Below are 20981 nucleotides of genomic sequence, written 5' to 3'. Positions count from 1 at the left end.
ATCTCTCAGTAAAGCTCTGTGGCGTTTTCCTCTGTTCTGGTTCTGGAGAGGAGAGTATTCCTAGGCGCTGCGTGTGCTGTGGTGGTTGTGTTGCTTTGGGATTATTTTCAACCAATTATCTTCTGAGCTGTTGAGAATTTGGGATCCAGAGGAATTGAGTTGGTGAGACTGAGCAGGGGTTGGGGGGGATATGGGGAGAAATGTTTTGGGGGAAGTGTGCTCAGGACATCCTGGAGCAGAGAGAGAGGGCAAGCTGGAACAGGTGCCAGAGCGACTGAGCTTGGAGTGAGGTTTGTGCAGGTGGAGAAGCAGGAGGGGACTCAGAGTTGTGGGATGAGAGCCAGCCTGCCTTGGGGCTGCAGGGATCTGAGGTACAGAGAGAAGGCAACTCTCCTAGACAGACTTGCCCTTGTCGGTCCATCCAAATACATGTCCGCCATGTTCACCCACTATTTATTCATTAATTTGACAATAATCTCTGGAATCCTTGTGAATGTGTCAATGTATTCTACTAGATGCTGGAGATATGATGGGGGACATGAATGAATGACGTCTCTCTCCTCATGGAGCTGACACTTAAGCAGCAGCAGATGAATGCTGGGAAGTGGTTATGCCTGTACATGCACACGTCATAGAGTCTGAGGGGAATGGATTCCAGGTGGCTCGGACAGGAGTCGTTTCAGAGACTGCAGACAAGAGTGAGCCATGTGGGGCCTAGGGGTGGGCACTCCTGGCAGCAGGAAGGGTAAATGCAAAGCCCAGGGGCAGGAGCATCCCTGGTGTGCTTGAGTCCCTAGACCTGAGCGAGGGTAAGCAGAGAGCGGGGAGACGTGAGCAGGCACCTGGGTCCCCAGGCCGCGGAGCACCGAAAGCCCTAACGAGACAGCGGTGGGGCCTCTGAAGCAGTGAGGAGGCGGCAAGGCTCCGGCCCCCTGCCGCGGCCACAGTTCAAGGTAGGCCCAGTTTGAGGTTGGGTGATGATCGTATGTACGCGAGCGTGTGTGCGGTTAAGCGACCGTGTTCTGAATTTGTGTGTGTGTGTGTGTCTGAGTGTTCATGTACGTTTGAGTGTATGTGTGCCTGAGTGGTTGTGTGTGTCAGCATGAGTATGTATGTTCATGTGGGTAAGTGTCTGCATGTGTGCTTTTAGGCATTTGTGTGTGTGTGTGTGTGTGTGTCTGAGTGTTCATGTATGTTTGAGTGTATGTGTGCCTGAGCGGTTGTGTGTGTCAGCATGAATGTACATGTGTTCACGTCTGTAAAAGTGTCTGCATGTGTGCTTTTAGGCATTTGTGTCTCTGTGTATGTGTGTGTGTGTGTGTGTGTGTGTGTCTGAGTGTTCATGTATGTTTGAGTGTATGTGTGCCTGAGTGGTTGCGTGTGTCAGCATGAATGTACGTGTGTTCACGTGTGTAAAAGTGTCTGCATGTGTGCTTTTAGGCATTTGTGTCTCTGTGTATGTACGTGTGTGTGTGTGTGTGTGTGCGTGCGCACTGTATGTTTGCGTCTCTGACAACACACAAAGCAGGGAAGGTCCTGGAGGGGATGGGATCCTGGTGGGCAGCCTCTCCTGGCAGCCTGGCCACGGGTCACAGAACAGATCAAAGTCACTGATGAGGTCACAGAATAAAGCCAGGAGCCTAGTGACCACGGGTACCTAGCAGCCACTGGGACTGAGGCCAGGGGAGGCTTTAGCACCGGCCGAGCCCACTCGCACCCAACAGCTGGAGCTCTGTGCCCCAGGCGCTTGGGTCATCATGAAGCAGCGCTTCACAGACCGAAGGGGAGAACAGTCGCCCACGGACCAGGCCACCCTCAGCCTGGCCAGCCCGGAGTCCACGGAGGAGAGCGTACAAGCGCGCCGGACAGGTCGGTCGAAAGGAAGGGGGTCGCTGGTGTGTCCTTGACAGGACGGGCTCCTGGGGGAAGGGGAAGGGAAGGCACCGGCTCACCCCTCGGCGTTGTCACCAAAGTCCTGCATTGGCCATAAACACGGACGATGGGTTTACCGGGGCTGCTGTTGTGCGTACACAAGGGGATTTCAGGAGGTATGAGGATGACATCCTAAAATGTTAGTCATATCTTTTAACTTGCTTTGAAAGAAACAGAATTGAGGTGTCAGTTCTGTGATTTCAGCAGTGATATAAAAAGTTCCTTTATAATAAATGGATGAAAGTTAATCCGTAACATCATTTTGAAGTGACCATGGGCAGCGCCCAAGGGTCACACCATCTTCGGGCCAAGTGACTGGTACCCACTCTATCAATCATGTCAATGCTCTGCGCTTCAGTTTTCTAACTTGTCAAAAATCAGAACAATGCAATTTCTTAGGGTTTTTTGAACACTGAAAGAGTTAAACTATGACAAGCACTTAGTGTTTATATGGTGATGAGATCCAGTGAGGGTTTCAAGGAAAGTGTGAGATTCTCCTGGAGGAAGATGAGACATGTCCCCCAGATGCCAGGGGGAAGGTAGGGCTGACTGGTCTGGCCAAAGCGCTCCCCCTCTCAGGCTTTATTGAGCTGTGATTCACAAATACAAACCACATCAGTTCTGTGTACAGTTTGAAGAATTTTTGCAGGTACACATTTGTTTAACCACTACCAATACCATGATGCAGAATCTGTTTATCACCTTCCAAAGGTTCTAGTGACCCTTTGCAGTCAGTTCTCCTGCTGCCTTTAGCTCCAGGTAACCCCTGTTCTGTTCTCTCTCCCTACAGTTTTGCCTTTTCTAGAATGTCATCTAAGTGGAATCAAATACTCTATGACATTTTCACCCTAAGTTCTTTCATTTAGCAGAATGCCTTCAGTTCAGTTCAGTCACTCAGTCGTGTCCAACTCTTCACGACCCCATGAATCATAGCATGCCAGGCCTCCCTGTCCATCACCAACTCCTGGAGTTCACTCAGACTCATGTCCATTGAGTCAGTGATGCCATCCAGCCATCTCATCCTCTGTCGTCCCCTTCTCCTCCTGCCTCCAATCCCTCCCAGCATCAGAGTCTTTTCCAATGAGTCAACTCTTCGAATGAGGTGGCCAAACTACTGGAGTTTCAGCTTCAGCATCATTCCCTCCAAAGAAATCCCAGGACTGATCTCCTTCAGAATGGACTGGTTGGATCTCCTTGCAGTCCAAGGGACTCACAAGAGTCTTCTCCAACACCACAGTTCAAAAGCATCAATTCTTCGGTGCTCAGCCTTCTTCACAGTCCAACTCTCACATCCATACATGACCACTGGAAAAACCATAGCCTTGACTAGATGGACCTTTGTTGGCAAAGTAATGTCTCTGCTTTTGAATATGCTGTCTAGGTTGGTCATAACTTTCCTTCCAAGGAGTAAGCGTCTTTTAATTTCATGGCTGCAATCACCATCTGCAGTGATTTTGGAGCCCAAAAAATAGTCTGACACTGTTTCCACTGTTTCCCCATCTATTTCCCATGAAGTGATGGGACCAGATGCCATGATCTTCGTTTTCTGAATGTTGAGCTTTAAGCCAACTTTTTCACTCTCCACTTTCACTTTCATCAAGAGGCTTTTGAGTTCCTCTTCACTTTCTGCCATAAGAGTGGTGTCATCTGCATATCTGAGGTTATTGAAATTTCTCCTGGCAATCTTGATTCCAGCTTGTGTTTCTTCCAGTCCAGTGTTTCTCATAATGTATTCTGCATATAAGTTAAATAAGCAGGGTGACAATACACAGCCTTGACGTACTCCTTTTCCTATTTGGAACCAGTCTGTTGTTCCATGTCCAGTTCTAACTGTTGCTTCCTGACCTGCATACAGATTTCTCAAGAGGCAGGTCAGGTGGTGTGGTATTCCCATCTCTTTCAGAATTTTCGACAGTTTATTGTGATCCACACAGTCAAAGGCTTTGGCATAGTCAATAAAGCAGAAATAGATGCTTTTCTGGAACTCTCTTGCTTTTTCCATGATCCAGCGGATGTTGGCAATTTGATCTCTGGTTCCTCTGCCTTTTCTAAAACCAGCTTGAACATCTGGAAGTTCACTGTTCACGTATTGCTGAAGCCTGGCTTGGAGAATTTTGAGCATTACTTTACTAGCATGTGAGATGAGTGCAATTGTGCAGTAGTTTGAGCATTCTTTGGCATTGCCTTTCTTTGGGATTGGAATGAAAACTGACCTTTTCCAGTCCTGTGGCCACTGCTGAGTTTTCCAAATTTGCTGGCATATTGAGTGCAGCACTTTCACAGCATCATCTTTCAGGATTTGGAATAGCTCCACTGGAATTCCATCACCTCCACTAGCTTTGTTCGTAGTGATGCTTTCTAAGGCTCACTTGACTTCACATTCCAGGATATCTGGCTCTGGATGAGTGGTCACACCATCATGATTATCTGGGTTGTCTGTGTATTCTTGCCTTAGGGACTTATCAATGTTTGGCATGCAACAGTAGCTCATTCCTTCTTATCAATGAAGAAGACTGTGCTGTATGGATGGGTGTCCCACAATCTGTATTCAGGTGGTGGCCTTTGGGGTTTAGTCAAGGGCTTAGATACTACATTCATACACCATTTGATCTTTGTCATCGCATCCATAAGGTGCAGCTACATCTCTACGTTTGATCCTTGTCATCATCCCAAAAGGAAAGTATATCATCCTTAATTTATGGGGAAACAGGCACAGAGAGGAAAAGTACCTGCCTGGGGCCCCCGGAGCTTGCATCCTTTCAGAGACCTGAAGCAGTTGTGGCACTGATGAAAATGTCCTTCCACTTCCCAGGGCCTGTGAAGAGAGAACAGCTGTCTCCACCACCAGGCCCAGCCATCCCGCACGCGGAGAACGTCTACTTCTCGGGCAAGGGTCGGGGGATGTTGAGCTGGAGCAGCTCGCCGTCATCCCAGTCATCCTCGGAGTACCAGTCCTATTCCCAGTACCAGTCTTGCCATTCCTGCACTTATGGGGACCAGGACGCTGCCCAGCAGAGCATGTGTGCCTTCTACACCCACGTGAAGACCGTGCAGGGTGTGGCCGTGGCCTGGGAGACCGACAGTGGCTTCGAGCCCGTCACCCGACAGCCCCGCATCCGCGAAGCCGAGTTCATCAGGAGGCAGAGGCGGAAAGGCTCCTCCTTTGAGATGGCTTCCAATACGGACCTGCGCTGGGAACTGGAAGCCAGCAAGAACAACACCAGCTCAGAGCCAGAGGACGCGGAGCTGCTGGCGCCCCTGGAGTGCTGCCTGCAGGAGCTGCGGGACACCCCGGACTGGCTGGTCACCACCAACTGCGGGCTGCGGTGCGTGGCCTGCTGCCGGGTCTTCCCCACCCTGGAGGCACTGCTGGAGCACGCCCAGTATGGCATCCAGGAGGGCTTCAGCTGCCAGATCTTTTTCGAGGAGATGCTGGAGAGAAGGAGGGCCCGGGACCAAGGGCAGGAACAAGAGCCAGAGGAGGAGCAAGAGAGCGCTTCGGACAGCAGCAAAGGTCCAAGGCCCCGCGTCACGGTGCCTTCGTCACAGTCACAGTCGCAGAAGCATTGAGCCGGAGGTATGTGCCCTGCCCTGTCCTCACCTCCGGCACCTCGGTCGCTCCTTTCCCGGCCATCAGGACCAGAGCCACCAGGGCAGGGAGAAAGGAAGAGGGCCGGGGAAGGAGGCGAGCGGAGTGTAGAGCTGGGAGGGCCGTGAAGACGTCGGGGAAGTCACCCTCCCAAAGGGCACAGCCTTTCAACCAGAATCCATTTCAAACTGTGAATCAAGTGTTTCTTACAGTGGGTGCAAGGCCCGAAAGCCCGCAAGCTTGTGGCCACCGGGATTTCTATTTTTGCTGGCGGGTCAAGCAGGTCATGACTCGCAGGAGAGACAACTACAAACAAAATTTCAGCCCTATTTTTTCATTGTTAGGAACTCATCATAGGCCCTAATTCTATAGCTTATTTTATTGGAATTAAACTTGAATAACCCAAAGTTTAAGGCAATGGCTAATGGAGTGAATCATGTTATTGGGTTGGACCCACAGGATGCTGCCATTTCTGCAGGTTACCCACTGGCACAGACATCTTGAGAATGGCAGGTTCCCAGGGTAGAGGTGGGGCTGACTAAGTCCTGCTGAGCCTGAGCTCAGCTACGCCAACTGTTTTAAATACTGCTGTGAAATTTGCCTCTGCCCTTTCACGTGTTCTTTCAAGAAAATACTCGGTGCCCGCTGAGTGTTGGGCATGCTGATGGGCATGCACTCCAGCTCTCAGTGAGAGGCAGCTAGGGCAGGCAATTGCAAAGGGAAGGGGAGGGCTCCCAGGGGAAGGCTCCCAAGCTCATGCTGGTTGAAGAAGAAAGAGAAAACTGTCCAAAGAGGTTGATGCTCACAAAGATTTGGAGGACAGGTAGAATTAGTGAGACCAGGAGTTTTCTTCAGATCAACAAAACTAAAAAAGACAGTTTCTAGGAGTGGGTGAGCCTTGTTAATAGTGAGAGCAAGTGGTATTGAGCTGAGACTAGAGCATTTCCTATCATTTGTACATGGAGACTGCTACTGCTGCTGCTGCTACTGCTAAGTCGCTTCAGTCGTGTCCGACTCTGTGTGACCCCATAGACAGAAGCCCACCAGGCTCTGCCATCCCTGGGATTCTCCAGGCAAGAACACTGGAGTGGGTTGCCATTTCCTTCTCCAATGCATGAAAGTGAAAAGTGAAAGTGAAGCCGCTCAGTCGTGTCCGACTCGTAGCGACCCCATGGACTGCAGCCTACCAGGCTCCCTCCGCCCATGGGATTTTCCAGGCAAGAGCACTGGAGTGGGGTGCTGATGGCTATAGGATAGCAGTGTTGGGGACTGAGGGCGGCACAAGCCAGACGGGCATGGAGCAGTAGTGAACACACACACACACACACACACACACAAAACACTGGACACAAACATCAGACAGCTCTGCTAGCAAGTTTGTCTAAGAAGGAAAGCAATGGTAGTTTAGCTGAACAAAAGGAAACTGCAAAAAGGCAAAGATGGGGAGAGAGAAAGTTGATACGCTAGCAGGAATGATGCAGAGGAGAGGGGAGGCTGAGAACGCCAGAAAAATGAGAAAAGAGGAGTTGGGTAAGTGAGAGGAGACTGGATCTGGCCAGATACAGAGACCAGCCCCTGAGGACAGTCCCTTCATGTCCTCTGGCATAGGCACATGGGCAGTCAGGTCAGGTAAGGCTTGGGAGCCAAAATGATAGAGATTAATTTTTTTTCCTCCGGAAACTGCAAGGAGCTCTTGAGGAATTTTAAGCAAATCAGGTTGGCCTCTGTGAAAGATCTCTCTGGTGAGCAGGGTCAGGAATGGAGGAGACCACATCACTGGTGACAAAGGGGTGTGGTTGAAGAATTGGAGGCTCTCATGTGAGTTCACGAGACTCAGGAGATGGGAATCACAGGTTTGGGTAAGTGTTTGATGAGGGTGGTGAGAGGAAATTGTCCACAATGACTTCCAAGTTTTGTGCTTTTTCACCTGCGTGGTTGGTGAGTGTAGGTTCTATTTTGGAACACCAAGGGACAAGGTTTGCTGGGATGCCCATGAGCCCACTTTTGAATAAGCTGTCTGTGATAGAAACCTTTGGAAGGGAGCTAGTTAGAAGGACCCTGGGCTTGGAAGAATGTTAGAGATGGAGGTAGATTTGTGGTCATCTGTGCATGTGTGGCAGAGAAGGCAATGGCACCCCACTCCAGTACTCTTGCCTGGAAAACTTCATGGACGGAGGAGCCTGGTAGGCTGCAGTCCATGGGGTCGCTAAGAGTCGGACATGACTGAGCGACTTCACTTTCACTTTTCACTTTCATGCTTTGGAGAAGGAAATGGCAACCCACTCCAGTGTTCTTGCCTGGAGAATCCCAGGGATGGCGGAGCCTGGTGGGCTGCCGTCTCTGGGGTTGCACAGAGTCGGACACGACTGAAGCGACTTAGCAGCAGGAGCAGCAGCATGCATGTGTGGTTACTATGGTGCTTTATGTGGCCTAGTGTTACATGCCTTCTCTACCGGTCCCAGTGCAGCAGGAGCCATGGGATCATTTTGGAACAGATGTCCACCATGGGAATGATATCTCAGCACCATTTTCAAGATGTAGCAGGGGCACAGACTTTCTCAATCCACTTTGAAAGAGGTTGGTGGATAACCAGGAAGAAAAAAAGGGAAGGGACAATGGTTCAAACTTTGTCAAGCTTTTATCAGAAGAACTATGTGGTGTTTGAGGGAGTCTAGTAGGCAGGTGGACTTCCCTGGTGGCTCAGCTGTAAAGAACCTACCAGCAATGCAGGATACCCAGGTTCAATCCCTGGATCGGGAAAATTCCCTGGAAGAGGGCATGGCAACCCATCCCAGTACTCTTGCCTAGAAAATCCCATGGACAGAGGAGCCTGGCGGGCTGTAGTCCATGGGGTCAGGCAGAGCCGGACACGACTGAGTGATGAAGCAGCAGCAGTGAGCAGGCAGAATCCAAGGACAGCCTGGGAGGAAGAAGGTGAGCCAGAGCGAGCACTGGCAAGGAGGAGAACTTTCCTATTTAGAAGTTAATTGCAAAGGAAATAAAATGAGGCATAGCATCTAAGCTCTGGAATTTCAGCCTTTAAAAGACAAGTGTATTTTTGTGTTAAACACAGATATTCTAAGGGCCAAGCATTGTTCTAAACACATTACGAATATAAAGTCATGTAATGCTCTCCACCATCCAGTGAGGCGTAGGTCCTATGATTAGTCCCATCCTACAGGTGAGTAAGCTGAGACCTTGCCAAGGTCATAGGGCTGGTGCACGGCGGAATCAGTTTTCACACTAGGCAGCCTGGCTCCAGAGCCTGCACTTTCACCATCACACGGAGAAGCCACATTTTAACATAAAGACAGATGCAAGGTATTTATAAAAGCAAACATGTCAACTCCACAGGTTGTATTTTCTTTGGATTAAATAGTAGCAGCTGGAGATCAGGGTGTTCAGGACAAGCAAAAGATGACAAGAACCTTGGGGAAACACATTTCTAATGTAGGGGATAATTTTAGCTGACACGGATGAAGGAAGGATGGGACAAAATTTTTCTTAAGATAATGACTTATTTTTAAAACGTATCTTAAACTCAGCTCAGGTAAGTATTCATTTGTGGTTTAAACTTACCATTTTGTAGAGGCCTGGGACCCCCACCAAATAAGACAAGGATCAGGGTGAGGAAGGGGAACCTTTCCAGAGGGTTGTGGGATCTCAAACGTCTTAAATCTTGAACCACTTTACACCCTTTATTTCCCCAGACTATAAAAAGAAATGGAATTTGTTTTACGAAATTTACAGAAATGTGATAACAAAGCCTGACAAAGATGGCGCTGAAAGAGTGAAAAATATATTGATCTCACTTAGAAACACAAAATGATCTCAAATCAAATTTATAGTGTGAAAAGAACAATTCACCAAGACATGAGTTTGGGTCATCTCATGACTGTAAAGACAAAATTAAATCTAACAATACTTCATATGGAAAGAAGGATCTTATGATAGTCTCAGTATATATTTTAAAAAATTAAAAAACCCATATATTTATTGTCAATTGTTTTTCACCTATGGTGCCTAGATAATTCAACCGGAGAAAGAATAATCTTTTCAGCCCAAACAACTGAATAACTACGCAAAAGAGTGAAGTTGGTATGGTACCTCACACCACATATAAAAGTTAAAATAAAAAAGATCTAAATGTAAGAGCTAAAACTATAAAATTTGTAGAGGGAAACAGAGGTGTAAATCTTCATGATCTTGCATTAAGCAGTGATTTCTCTTAGATATGACACCAAAGGCACACGCAAAAAAAAATACATGAATTGGACTTCATGAAAGTTAAAAACTTTTGTGTTCATAAAATATTATTAAGAAAGTGAAAAACAATCCACAAATCCACAAAATGGGAGACATAGTTGAACACATATCTGATAAAGATCTAGAACTATACAAAGTACATAAAGATTATTATTATTATTTTTTTTTAATTTGGCCGCGGCTCGGCGCTCTGCTCCTGCACGCCGGGCGGTGACGGCGGGCGCGACGGCTCGGAGCCGGCCGCTGGCATAGTGCTGGTTGCGGGCGCGGCGGCGAGGGCCGTACGGAGGCGGGAACGGCCTACATAAAGATTCTTATAACTCAATCAAAAACAAGCATCCCAGTTAAAAAACGGGAAAAATTTGAAAAGCATTTCTTCAAAGGAGATATACAAATGACTAATAAACATATGAAAATATACTCAAATCATTAGTCTTTAGAGAAATGCAAGCCAAAACTACAGTGACCTGCCTATAATAAAAATAAAGATATAAGAAGAAGCACTGGTGAGGATGTGGAGAAATTGGAACCTCATACATTGCTGGTAGGAATGTAAGATGATGCAGCCACTTCAGAAAATATTCTGGCAGTTCCTCAAAAAGCTAAAAATAAAGTTAGCATATGGCCCAGAGTTCTGATAATTGAAAACAAATGTCCGCGCAAAAACTTGCACATGAATATTCATGGCAAAAGTGAAAATAACCATCTAGTGATGAATGGCTAAACACAATTATTCAGCCATAAAAAGAATTCAGTACCAATTTATTCTAGGACAGGGATGAACCTTGAAGATACTATAAGTGAAAGAAGCTAGACACAAAAGGCTACAAACACATTGTTCTATTTATGTGAAATCTCCAAACAGGCAAATTTATAGTGATGGAAAGCAGATTGATGATTGCTTGGGATTCAAGGGAAGAGGAGGAATGGGGAGTGATTGCTAATGGATTTGGGGTTTCTTCTTGGGGTGATGAAAGCATTCTTGGACTAGCTAGCAGTGGTGATTACACAACTTTGTGAATATCCTATAAACCACTGCATTTTATGCTTTAAAAATCTGAATTTTATAGTATGCAAATTATATAGCAATTAAAAATAACAAATACACCAATAATTCCTATATTATTTTTTGAATTGAGGATAGAAAATTTCTTCATATGATTGCTGTGGTTTTTCAGTTGCTAAGTATACCCATTTGAATGCAGAGTTCCAAAGAATAGCAAGAAGAGATAAGAAAGCCTTCCTCAGTGGTCAATGAAAAGAAATAGAGGAAAATAATGGAATGGGAAAGACTAGCGATCTCTTCAAGAAAATTAGAGATACCAAGGGAACATTTCATGAAAGATAAGCTCAATAAAGGACAGAAATGGTATGGACCTAATAAAAGCAGAAGATAATACAAAGAGGTGGCAAGAATACAAAGAAGAACTATACAAAAAAGATCTTCATGACCCAGATAACCACAGTGGTGTGATCACTCACCTAGAGCCAGACATCCTGGGAATGTGAAGTTAAGAGGGCCTTAGGAAACATTACTATGAACAAAGCTAGTGAAGGTGATGGAATTCCAGTTGAGCTATTTCAGATCCTAAAAGATGATGCTGTGGAAGTGCTGCACTCAATATGCCAGCAAATTTGGAAAACTCAGCAGTGCCTCAGATCAGATCAGATCAGTTGCTCAGTCGTGTCCGACTCTTTGCGACTCCATGAATCGCAGCACGCCAGGCCTCCCTGTCCATCACCAACTCCCAGAGTTCACTCAGACTCGTGTCCATCGAGTCAGTGATGCCATCCAGCCATCTCATCCTCTGTCGTCCCCTTCTCCTCCTGCCCCTAATCCCTCCCAGCATCAGAGTCTTTTCCAATGAGTCAACTCTTCACATGAGGTGGCCAAAGTACTGGAGTTTCAGCTTTAGCATCATTCCCTCCAAAGAAATCCCAGGGCTGATCTCCTTCAGAATGGACTGGTTGAATCTCCTTGCAGTCCAAGGGACTCTCAAGAGCCTTCTCCAACACCACAGTTCAAAAGCATCAATTCTTCGGTGCTCAGCCTTCTTCACAGTCCAACTCTCATCCATACATGACCACAGGAAAAACCATAGCCTTGACTAGACGAACCTTTGTTGGCAAATAATGTGTCTGCTTTTGAATATGCTATCTAGGTTGGTCATAACTTTCCTTCCAAGGAGTAAGTGTCTTTTAATTTCATGGCTGCAGTCACCATCTGTAGTGATTTTGGAGCCCAGAAAAATAAAGTCTGACACTGTTTCCACTGTTTCCCCATCTATTTCCCATGAAGAGGACTGGAAAAGGTCAGATTTCATTCCAGTCCCAAAGAAAGGCAATGCCAAAGAAAGTTCACACTACTGCACAATTGCATTCATCTCACACACTAATAAAGTAACACTCAAAATTCTCCAAGCCAGGCTTCAACAGTACATGAACTGTGAACTTCTAAATGTTCAAACTGGATTTAGAAAAGGCAGAGGAACCAGAGATCAAATTGCCAACATCCATTGGATCATGAAATCAGGTAGAATATGTAATTTATCACAATTTTTATTTAACATTGTTCTGAAAGTTACAACCAATTTAATAAAACATGAAACAAATGTTATATATAATGGACAGAAAATTCTGTTCTTTTTTTAGAAAAAGGATATATTTACCTTGGAAGCTCAAATAAATTTAAAAAAGCCGTAACTGAAAGATTGAGACAAAATGGATATTAAAAATTTTGTGTGTATTAGATGTGACTAATTAGGAAATAACATGGAAAATTGTCCATTTACTAGATAAATAGAAATTCATGGAAATACTGCAGGTGTAATGAAATATCAGTGATTATTTCCAGTTGATAATTGTCAATAAATTTTAGTTTCCCTGTAACATGTAACATTATTCTTTGTTTTCTATTTGAGGAAGTATGGATTTTATAATAAAAAGGCAATAAAACATTTAATCAAACATAACCTGAGGTCAGAAGTGACACAAGGGACTTTCAGCCTCCACATTTGTGGTCTACAGACCACACTTTGCAAAGCCCAGCTCTTAACATCTTAAACTTTGGCTCTTCTGAATTGAATTAGCTTTGATTTGAAGAGCACATTATAATGAATGAGAACGCAGCCAACGCAAGAGAGTTAAATTGCAAAGTTCTTTTCGTGGTGTGTCCTCATTTCTGATAAAGGTTGAGAGCTGTGAGTGAGAGGGAGATCTTGCGAGAAAACTGGTGGGAGGTCAACTGAGAGAAAGGGTGAAAGATAGCGACACTGGGAAGAGAACACGATCACGAAAGGGGGGCTCTGCTGGGAAAGAAGGGGAAGGCATTGCAGCAGCAGCAAGTCGCTTCAGTCATGTCTGACTCTGTGCGACCCTAAATATGGCAGCTCACAAGGCTCCCCCGTCCCTGGGATTCTCCAGGCAAGAACACTGGAGTGGGTTGCCACCTCCTTCTCCAAAACGTGAAAGTGAAAAGTGAAAGGGAAGTCGCTCAGTCGCGTCCGACTCTTCGAGACCCCATGGACCGCAGCCCACCAGGCTCCTCCATCCATGGGATTTTCCAGGCAAGAGGACTGGAGTGGGGTGCATAGGCATTGCTGCAGGATGAAGGAAAAATGAAGTTGGAGAAGGGAGAGAGAAGAGGGAAGAGAGAAATGGCAGATGCTGAGGAGGATGCATTGACAGGGGGATGTGACGTCACCAAGGTGGTCCAGGTATGAGGCTGGTGGGAGAGGATGAGGGTCCATCACAGACGGTGGAGTCCTGACTGACTTTTCCATGGGAGTCTCTGAGGTGTTCAGTTATGGATGTTGTCCTGGGTTGAATTGTGTCCTTCGCTCCCAAATTTCAAGGTCAAAGTCTAGAATCTCAGAATGCGATCTTATTTGGAGATAAGATCTTTAAAGAAGTAAGTAAAATGAGATCATTATTAGCACGGGACCTAATCCATTGTGATTGATGTCTTTATAAAAGGAGGAGATTAGGACACGGATATACACAGAAGAAAGACCACGTGAAGACACGGGGAGAAGACAGCCAACTGCAAGCCAAGGAGGCAGGCTTCAGAAGACACAACCCTGCAGATGCTTTGATCTTGAACTTGTCCTCCAAAACTGGGAGATGATACATGTCTGCTGGCCAAGCCCCCCAGTCTGAGTGTCTTGTCAAGGCAGCCCTGACAAATGACTACAGATGCTGAAGAACAAGGGCCAGAGCCAAGCATGTAGGCCTGTGTTTCTGGTGGGGAGCCTTCTGGGTCCCAGGTCCTCAGGAGAGAGCCCACAGTGAGCGCTCAATCAGTACTTGTTGAGTTATATACCTGGAGTGGCATGAAGGCATTTGAAACCCAGAGGTTGGCTTTTGGCAAAACAGAGTGGCTTCCCGGTCCTGAGCATGCAGAGTGCTTTGGGCTGGGGTTGCAGGGCTTCTGGCATGTGAGTATGTGGTGGCCTGGAGGTTGGGTAAGAGAATCCGGTATGTTCCCTTCCTTTCTACTCTAAGCCTCTACTGCTCCCCCTTTCAGGGAGATAGACCGGAAGGCCCCCCCTAGAAATGAGCTGGGACAGGGCTGATGAGCACCAGGGCATGCTGAGCTGTAGGGAAGATGGAGCAAGAAGTTCATGAAAATGCCACGGTGACAAGAGCATGTGTGTGTACACATGCGTGTGTGTGCGTGGGCATGCACGAGTGTGACTGGGTGTGTATGCATGTGTGTGCTGGGCTGTGCTGTGCCTGGCTGGGGTGGAGCACAAGGACCTAGCAGGAAGGTCCATTAATGATGCTCTAATGGGCTTGTTGGGGCTTACTGATGCTTTGTTGCTGGACTTCCTGCAGCCTCTCCCAGAGCACACCCAGGAACTGAAGTGCCAGTTACCATCATCTTAGGAAGAGAGAGAGAAAATTACTGACAGGACTATTTTTTCAAACCTGAATACTATTCTTTCAAACGCCAAGAACATTCTTACCCGGCCCACATTGACTTACTCTTTGCTGCTTACACAATGACCTAAATAACAAATATTCTAGTTTATAGTTCCTTGATAACTCTAAAATAAAAACAAATTTATACATTAAATACAAAGCAATTGCATCAGCAATAAAACTCAAATTGACAACATTAGTTTTATGTCACTGTTGAGCTTGGTGCTTGCAAAACCAAGTTGCCTCCTAAGTGAGTATGGGATTGAACGCAAGGCAGATTCTTCTGGGGCTGATGGGTCCTAACTGCAGCATAGTAAGATGACACAATCTCCCAGTGTGGACAGTATGTAAAGCTGTATCATCTAAGGGCATCCCGGTTGCCAACCTACATGCAAACAAGGGCACAGAAATCATGTGCCACAAAATGTTTATAAAGTGTGTAAGCAGAAAATCCATGTGCTTTAAATTTTTGCCCTAAAGTTTTAAAAATTCCATTAGGGAGCAGGAGGAGCCCTGGAACCCTGATTGAGAAATGAAACCAAGGAGCACTCATGTGGAACACCCCTCACTTATTCCACAGACACTCACCCACTGCTTCCTCCGCAGCCAGGGCCTGGGCTCAAGCAGGAAGGACACAGAGATGATGGATGGCCAGTGTCTGGTCTTGGGGATCAGAGAGTCCAGTAGGCACATTTACGATGCTGTGTGTAGAGGTTTGTATAGGAAAGTGTGGGAGCTCTGAAGAGGGGAACTAACTCAGTCTTCGGGACTTGGAAGGCTTCCTGGAACAGGTAGTACCTCTTCAAGCAGAGTCTTAAGAGGAGAGAAACCCAGCACCTCCCTGACGAGGCAATTAGTCCAGATATCCCAAACTGAGATAAGACTGGGACTCTGAACTTCTAAAACAAAGGCTATCATTATAAAGACGGGAAAGGGTTGTTTTGTCCTCTAGAGAGCTCGCTCCTTTGTCCCCACAATCTTCTCTTCAGGCAATTAATGGTTCAGCAATTTCATCATCGGAGAGTCATTCACTGACTCAAGACTTGTCCTTCTCTATTTTAATAATAATATCCTTGGAAAACTCACATACTAATTTAAGCCTTTTACATGAATTAATTCATTAGTTAGCTATAGAGGAAGTCCCTGAGGGAATGGAAATGGAGTTAGGGAGTGACCATGGAGAAGAGTTAGGACCAGATCTCATAACTCATCTGTGGAGGGGTGGGTGGGTACTGGGGAGAGGGAAACATACCCCGAAGATGTCTCATCTCTCATCCATCCGTGTGTGGAGTGGGGTACATGTGTGTGTGCTCTTAGGGGAGTGAGTGGGACGTTTTCTCACTCAAAAAGAGGTTACTCTGGATACTGCACAAAACACTAGCTTCCTGCATCTTGTCCTCATCTAGCCAGGAAGGCTGGGAGCAGCAACCTGGCCTGGCTGTGATGGAGGCTGAGCTATCAGCCAGGCTTCCCTTTTGACCAGCCCTGGCTCTATTTGGGCCAGTGTTTGGGAGGCAGCTGAGCAGTCCTGTCTCTGATTTTCCTGGCCCAGGGGAGCTGAGAGCTGGACTCAGCACTCCTCTGCAGAAGCAGAGAGAAAAGCCAGACTGGTGGTGAGAGACTCGGCTTGGAGATGCCTAGTCCGAGAGCAGCATACTGACCTGTAGCTGATGGAAGACAATCAACAGCCGGTTTGTACTTGCACATGACCGAATCTTGTGCACACTCTTCCTACAAACCCCAGAAGCCTTCTCTTGCCTGAGTCAGTGGCCTCCCACCACTCTCATTTCTAACGTGGGCATGATTGGCATTTTGTGGGCACTGTTATTTCCCTTGCAGGACTGCCCACTGCAATCTAGGGCTTTCACATCATGGTCTCTGAACGTTAGTTGTGCATTCACCCCTCAAATCATTGTGACAATCAAAACTGTTCCACACATTTCCAAAAACCCCTAGGGGGTCCATGCTGCCCACTGAAGGCTGTTTCTCCAAGGACAGGCTCTGCCAGCCTTGAGCACTGATCCGTCCTTGTTTGATTAAACACAAAGTAATAAGCGCCCACAGCACACAGTGAAGGTGCAGCAAGGAGACCAGGATGGGTTCATCAAAGCGGGGCTGATGGAGCACTGAAGCGGGTGGGTGCCGGTATGAAAGCTGCTCCTAGCTCTGGATTGCTGTGGTCCAAGAAAGGCTGCTATTTAGAACAAATGTATGGACACCAAGTGGGAAAAGTGAAGTGAGATGAACTGGCAGATTAGGAATGACATATATACAGCATTTCCTCCTCCAGGGGATCTTCCCAAACCAAGGATTGAACCCAGGCCTCCTGCATTGGCAGGCAGATTCTCTTATCGTCTGAGCCACCAGGGAAGCCCATATATATAGGCTTCCCTGGTGGCTCAGATGGTAAAGGGTCTGCCTACAATGCAGGAGACCGGGGTTTGATCCCTGGGTCAGGAAGATTCCCTGGAGGAGATGGCAACCCACTCCAGTACTCTTGCCTCGAAAATCCCATGGACAGAGGAGCCTGGTAGGCTCCAGTCCATGGGGTCACAAAGAGTCGGACACAACTGAGCAACTTCACACACACACACGTATAAAATAGAAAGTTAATGAACGCCTGTTCTTTAGCACAGGGAATTCCACCCAGTGCTCTGTGGTACAAAGAGGGGATATGTGTGCACACATTGCTGCTTCACTTTGCTGGGCAGCAGAGACTAACACAGCATCGTAAAGCCACTGAACACCAGTGAAAAAGGCTGCTACTCATGGACATCTGAATGTGTGAGAGGAAAGAGGGATCTTCTGCTAGACTCTCCGCTTTTCAGTTCCAGGTTAGGGTAAGCGATTTTCTTGGTTCTTTTGTTACTTTGTTTTGGGATTAGCCATCCCTCTCCTTGCTAGCTGACCTTGGTGACTGAGTCTTCAGTCTCCTGGCTCCCTACCCCCATCTCTATTTCTTAGCTCCCTTTATCTGCTCCCTCTTTGTCTGCCTTCTTCTTCCCTCCTCCTCCCTTCTTCCCTACTATTATGGGTTGAATTGAATCTCTCTCAGACAGAAAGTGACTGTATTTGGAAATGGGCCCTTTAAGGAAGTGGTTAAATTAAAATAAGGTCATTAGGCTGGGCTCTAATCCCATATAACTGGTGCCCTTATAAGAGGAGAAGATTAGGACCCAGACACACAGAGAAGAAAGAGCAGGTGAAGACACAGGGGGGAAACACCCATACACAAGCTGAGGAGAGAAGCTCCAGTGGAAAGCAAACTTGCTGAGACCTTGATCTCAGGTTTTTAGCTTCCAGAACGGTCAGAACAATTTATTTCTGTGCTTTAGGTCCCTCAGTTTGTGGCACTTTGTTATGGGAGCCCAAGAAACAGCTTCCTTTCTCCATTTACTAGTGCACCCGTGCACCGCCAAAAGGTTTACTGAGGGTCCGCCATGCACTGGGTACCACGCGAGAATGCGCTTCTAGGGCTCAGGCTCAGCCCTCCCCTGTCTCAGATCCTGGGCAGTGACACTGGTTTCCAAGGCATCTCCTATTGGCTTGAGGATGAGTCAGTTGTCGTTTCTTTTTCTGTACCCTCGTTGTGAGTCACAGACTCTAAAATTCAACACTTCCCTTGGATTACTGTCAATAACATTGGACATATTAGACTCAGTGAAGTCCCTGCTCCCAAACCCAGTGGTGCCCTCTCTGTGAGATGCCTGGAGGAGCCTTGTGACATCTCCCCTCCTTGACTGACATCACCCACCATCGCTGGGATGAAGTACCAACTCCTGGATCTGGCATTCGGGGGCCTCTAGGGCTTTGTTCCTGCCTGTACCTCAGTCCACATCTCACCCCCCAGATACAACTAGTCTATTAAGCTCTCAGGAGCCACCTGCAAGACTTGAAGTGTCTGTGTCTTTTAATTTGTTATTATTACTTTTAATATCTTTGGCTGGTAACATGTGGGATCTTAGTTCCTTGACCACAGATTGAACCCTTGTCTCCTGAAGCAGAAATGCTGATGCCCCTCCTATGTCCTTCAGTCACTGTGCTTTGGCAATCTGTTTCCTGCTCTGGAACAGTCCCTTACCCTCTGCTGGTGGAACTCTCCCAGGATACTGCTGCTGCTGCTGCTAAGTCGCCTCAGTCGTGTCCGACTCTGTGCAACCCCAGAGACGGCAGCCCACCAGGCTCCCCCTTCCCTGGGATTCTCCAGGCAAGAACACTGGAGTGGGTTGCCATTTCCTTCCCCAATGCATGAAAGTGAAAAGTGAAAGTGAAGTCGCTCAGTCGTGTCTGAGGTTCATTTCAAGGGCTGCTTTCACTGTCGAGGTTTCCAGCAAGATGAGGAAGAGGAAGCAGGCATGGCCTCTGTTGTGATCAGTGATATAGATGACCTGTCCAGTTCCTAAACCTGCCTTCATTCCAATCTCTTCTGTCTGGAGCCTTCTAGAATATACTGCTGCTGCTGCTGCTAAGTCGCTTCAGTCGTGTCTGACTCTGTGCGACCCCAAAGACGACAGCCCATCAGGCTCCTCTGTTCCTGGGATTCTCCTGGCAAGAACACTGGAGTGGGTTGCCATTTCCTTCTCCAGTTCTAGAACCTAGGGGCCATTTTTTTTTTTTTTCTTCCTGCATCCAGCCAGCCTGCAGAGTCTGACAACCAAGCTAACAATTGCTGCTAAGGTCAAGGAATGGCCTGAATTTATATCTTACAGCTTGGTTTGGAGAAGCTCTTTCTATCCAGCTGTATTGTCAGCCTTATAGCTTCACATCTCCTTACCTTTAGGGAAAAACCAGTGCATTCCCCACCCCTTCCCTGTTTGTGCAGGGGAAAGATGCTGCAATTTCTGTCTAAATTCCACCCTTGCTGGCTCATGACTTCTTCTTCTTCTGATTGGACAGACGCGTCCTCTGTAACCACGACCTCTTCTTTCCTATCCTCTCTCTCATCAGTCACAGCTGAAACCTCTTTTGTCCAAAGTCTTTGTTCACTCCCTGTTGGTGATAATTCAAGCATGCAACTAAGTGCTTTTGGCTCCAAAATGCCTGTGAACAGCAGGAAGGAGGAGATCTTAAAAATTACTTGTATAAATCCAGACTGAAAAAGCAACACAGAAATCCGCTGAGCACCTTAGATGGGGGTGTTTAATTTTCCTTGGTGCTTTCAGCTTAAGAATATACTTGCTATACACAAAGTCAAGCTGATTAGAAAACCATGCCATCCTCTTTCATCTCAGACCAGGCTTTAGCAGACAACTGAATAATGGAAGAAGAAAAGGAGACCTCCACTTCGTAGCCTGCCACGTAATTTATTTTAAGGGCACTTGTATTTCTAAGATTCTTTCAGTAGTGACTGGTATAGATTCAGGACTAGTTGAATAGGGCCTCAGCATAGCTTGGTGTCCTCAGGGATCTGGATCAACTTCAGAACAGTCTGAACACTCATCCAGAAACCCCAGACAGGGGGATTTTTAGAAGAGATAACTTTTAAAAATAATTGGATTGTATTATTTTTCTAATTCAGAACACAGTCAGACCTGATGGAGCCAGGAGTTGGACAAATAAGTTGGTGGAGAATTTTCAAATTGTCTTAAGGTTGTGAGTGAGTTAGCAGGCAGCAGCAGCAAGGGGAAGGGAAGTATCGGGAAGGCCTTTGCTATGTATCCAGGATAACTGAAATCCTGAATCTCATCTGGGTCATTGATGGTGCCTGCCCTGGAGACTGGGTGTGTTTCCCTGTTCCTATGTCTGCAGCAAAGGTCGAGATATTCTGGTAGATTATTTCAGAAGCTGAAAAGGACTGAGAGAGATAGCTGCAAAGAGAATACTGAAAAGAAAATACTGTTAGGTGTCACAGAACTATAAGAAAAGCACTTTTCAGCCCCTAAATCTCCAGCAGAACATCAATTTTGGCAAAGAGAGGGCGAGGCAAAGGGTGGACCCTTAAGTCTGATTTTGGATTGAATATCTGCTCACTTCTGCAGGAAATGATATTTAGAAATGATACTAAAGCGATAATTGGCTCCCCTGAGTGTGCCCCACCTGTGTAAAGGGCTCTTTCTACTTTCCCCCAACAGGGAGTAAATCGCAAGCACAAAGGTTGAGGTGGGAGGTCTCAGAGGACACCACACAGTCCTGCCACTTCCTTAGCTTCCTGCCCACGTGCGGTCATGCCGACATGCCACTTTACATATGTCACCATCGTCTGGACAATGAGGTTCAGAGAGGTTATGTTGCCCAGGGACCCACAAGTGGTACCCAGGGTGGGATACTGGTC

The 20981-nt window shown here is 46.8% G+C and overlaps 1 protein-coding gene across 1 annotated transcript; it reads left to right on the top strand.

Moving 5' to 3' along the window:
- Window positions 1–235: 235 nt before the first annotated feature.
- FAM170B (family with sequence similarity 170 member B) lies at window positions 236–5945 on the top strand. The gene is made up of 2 exons (XM_027530952.1): window positions 236–1869; window positions 4745–5945. The coding sequence occupies exons 1-2, from the start codon at window positions 1758–1760 to the stop codon at window positions 5500–5502; spliced, it is 870 nt and encodes a 289-aa protein (XP_027386753.1). The 5' UTR covers window positions 236–1757; the 3' UTR covers window positions 5503–5945.
- Window positions 5946–20981: the final 15036 nt, after the last annotated feature.

Source organism: Bos indicus x Bos taurus, chromosome 28, assembly GCF_003369695.1.
Source record: "Bos indicus x Bos taurus breed Angus x Brahman F1 hybrid chromosome 28, Bos_hybrid_MaternalHap_v2.0, whole genome shotgun sequence".
Classification (NCBI taxonomy): domain Eukaryota; kingdom Metazoa; phylum Chordata; class Mammalia; order Artiodactyla; family Bovidae; genus Bos; species Bos indicus x Bos taurus.
Note: the sequence above shows the minus strand (reverse complement) of the source record. Positions and strands in the feature narration are given on the sequence as shown.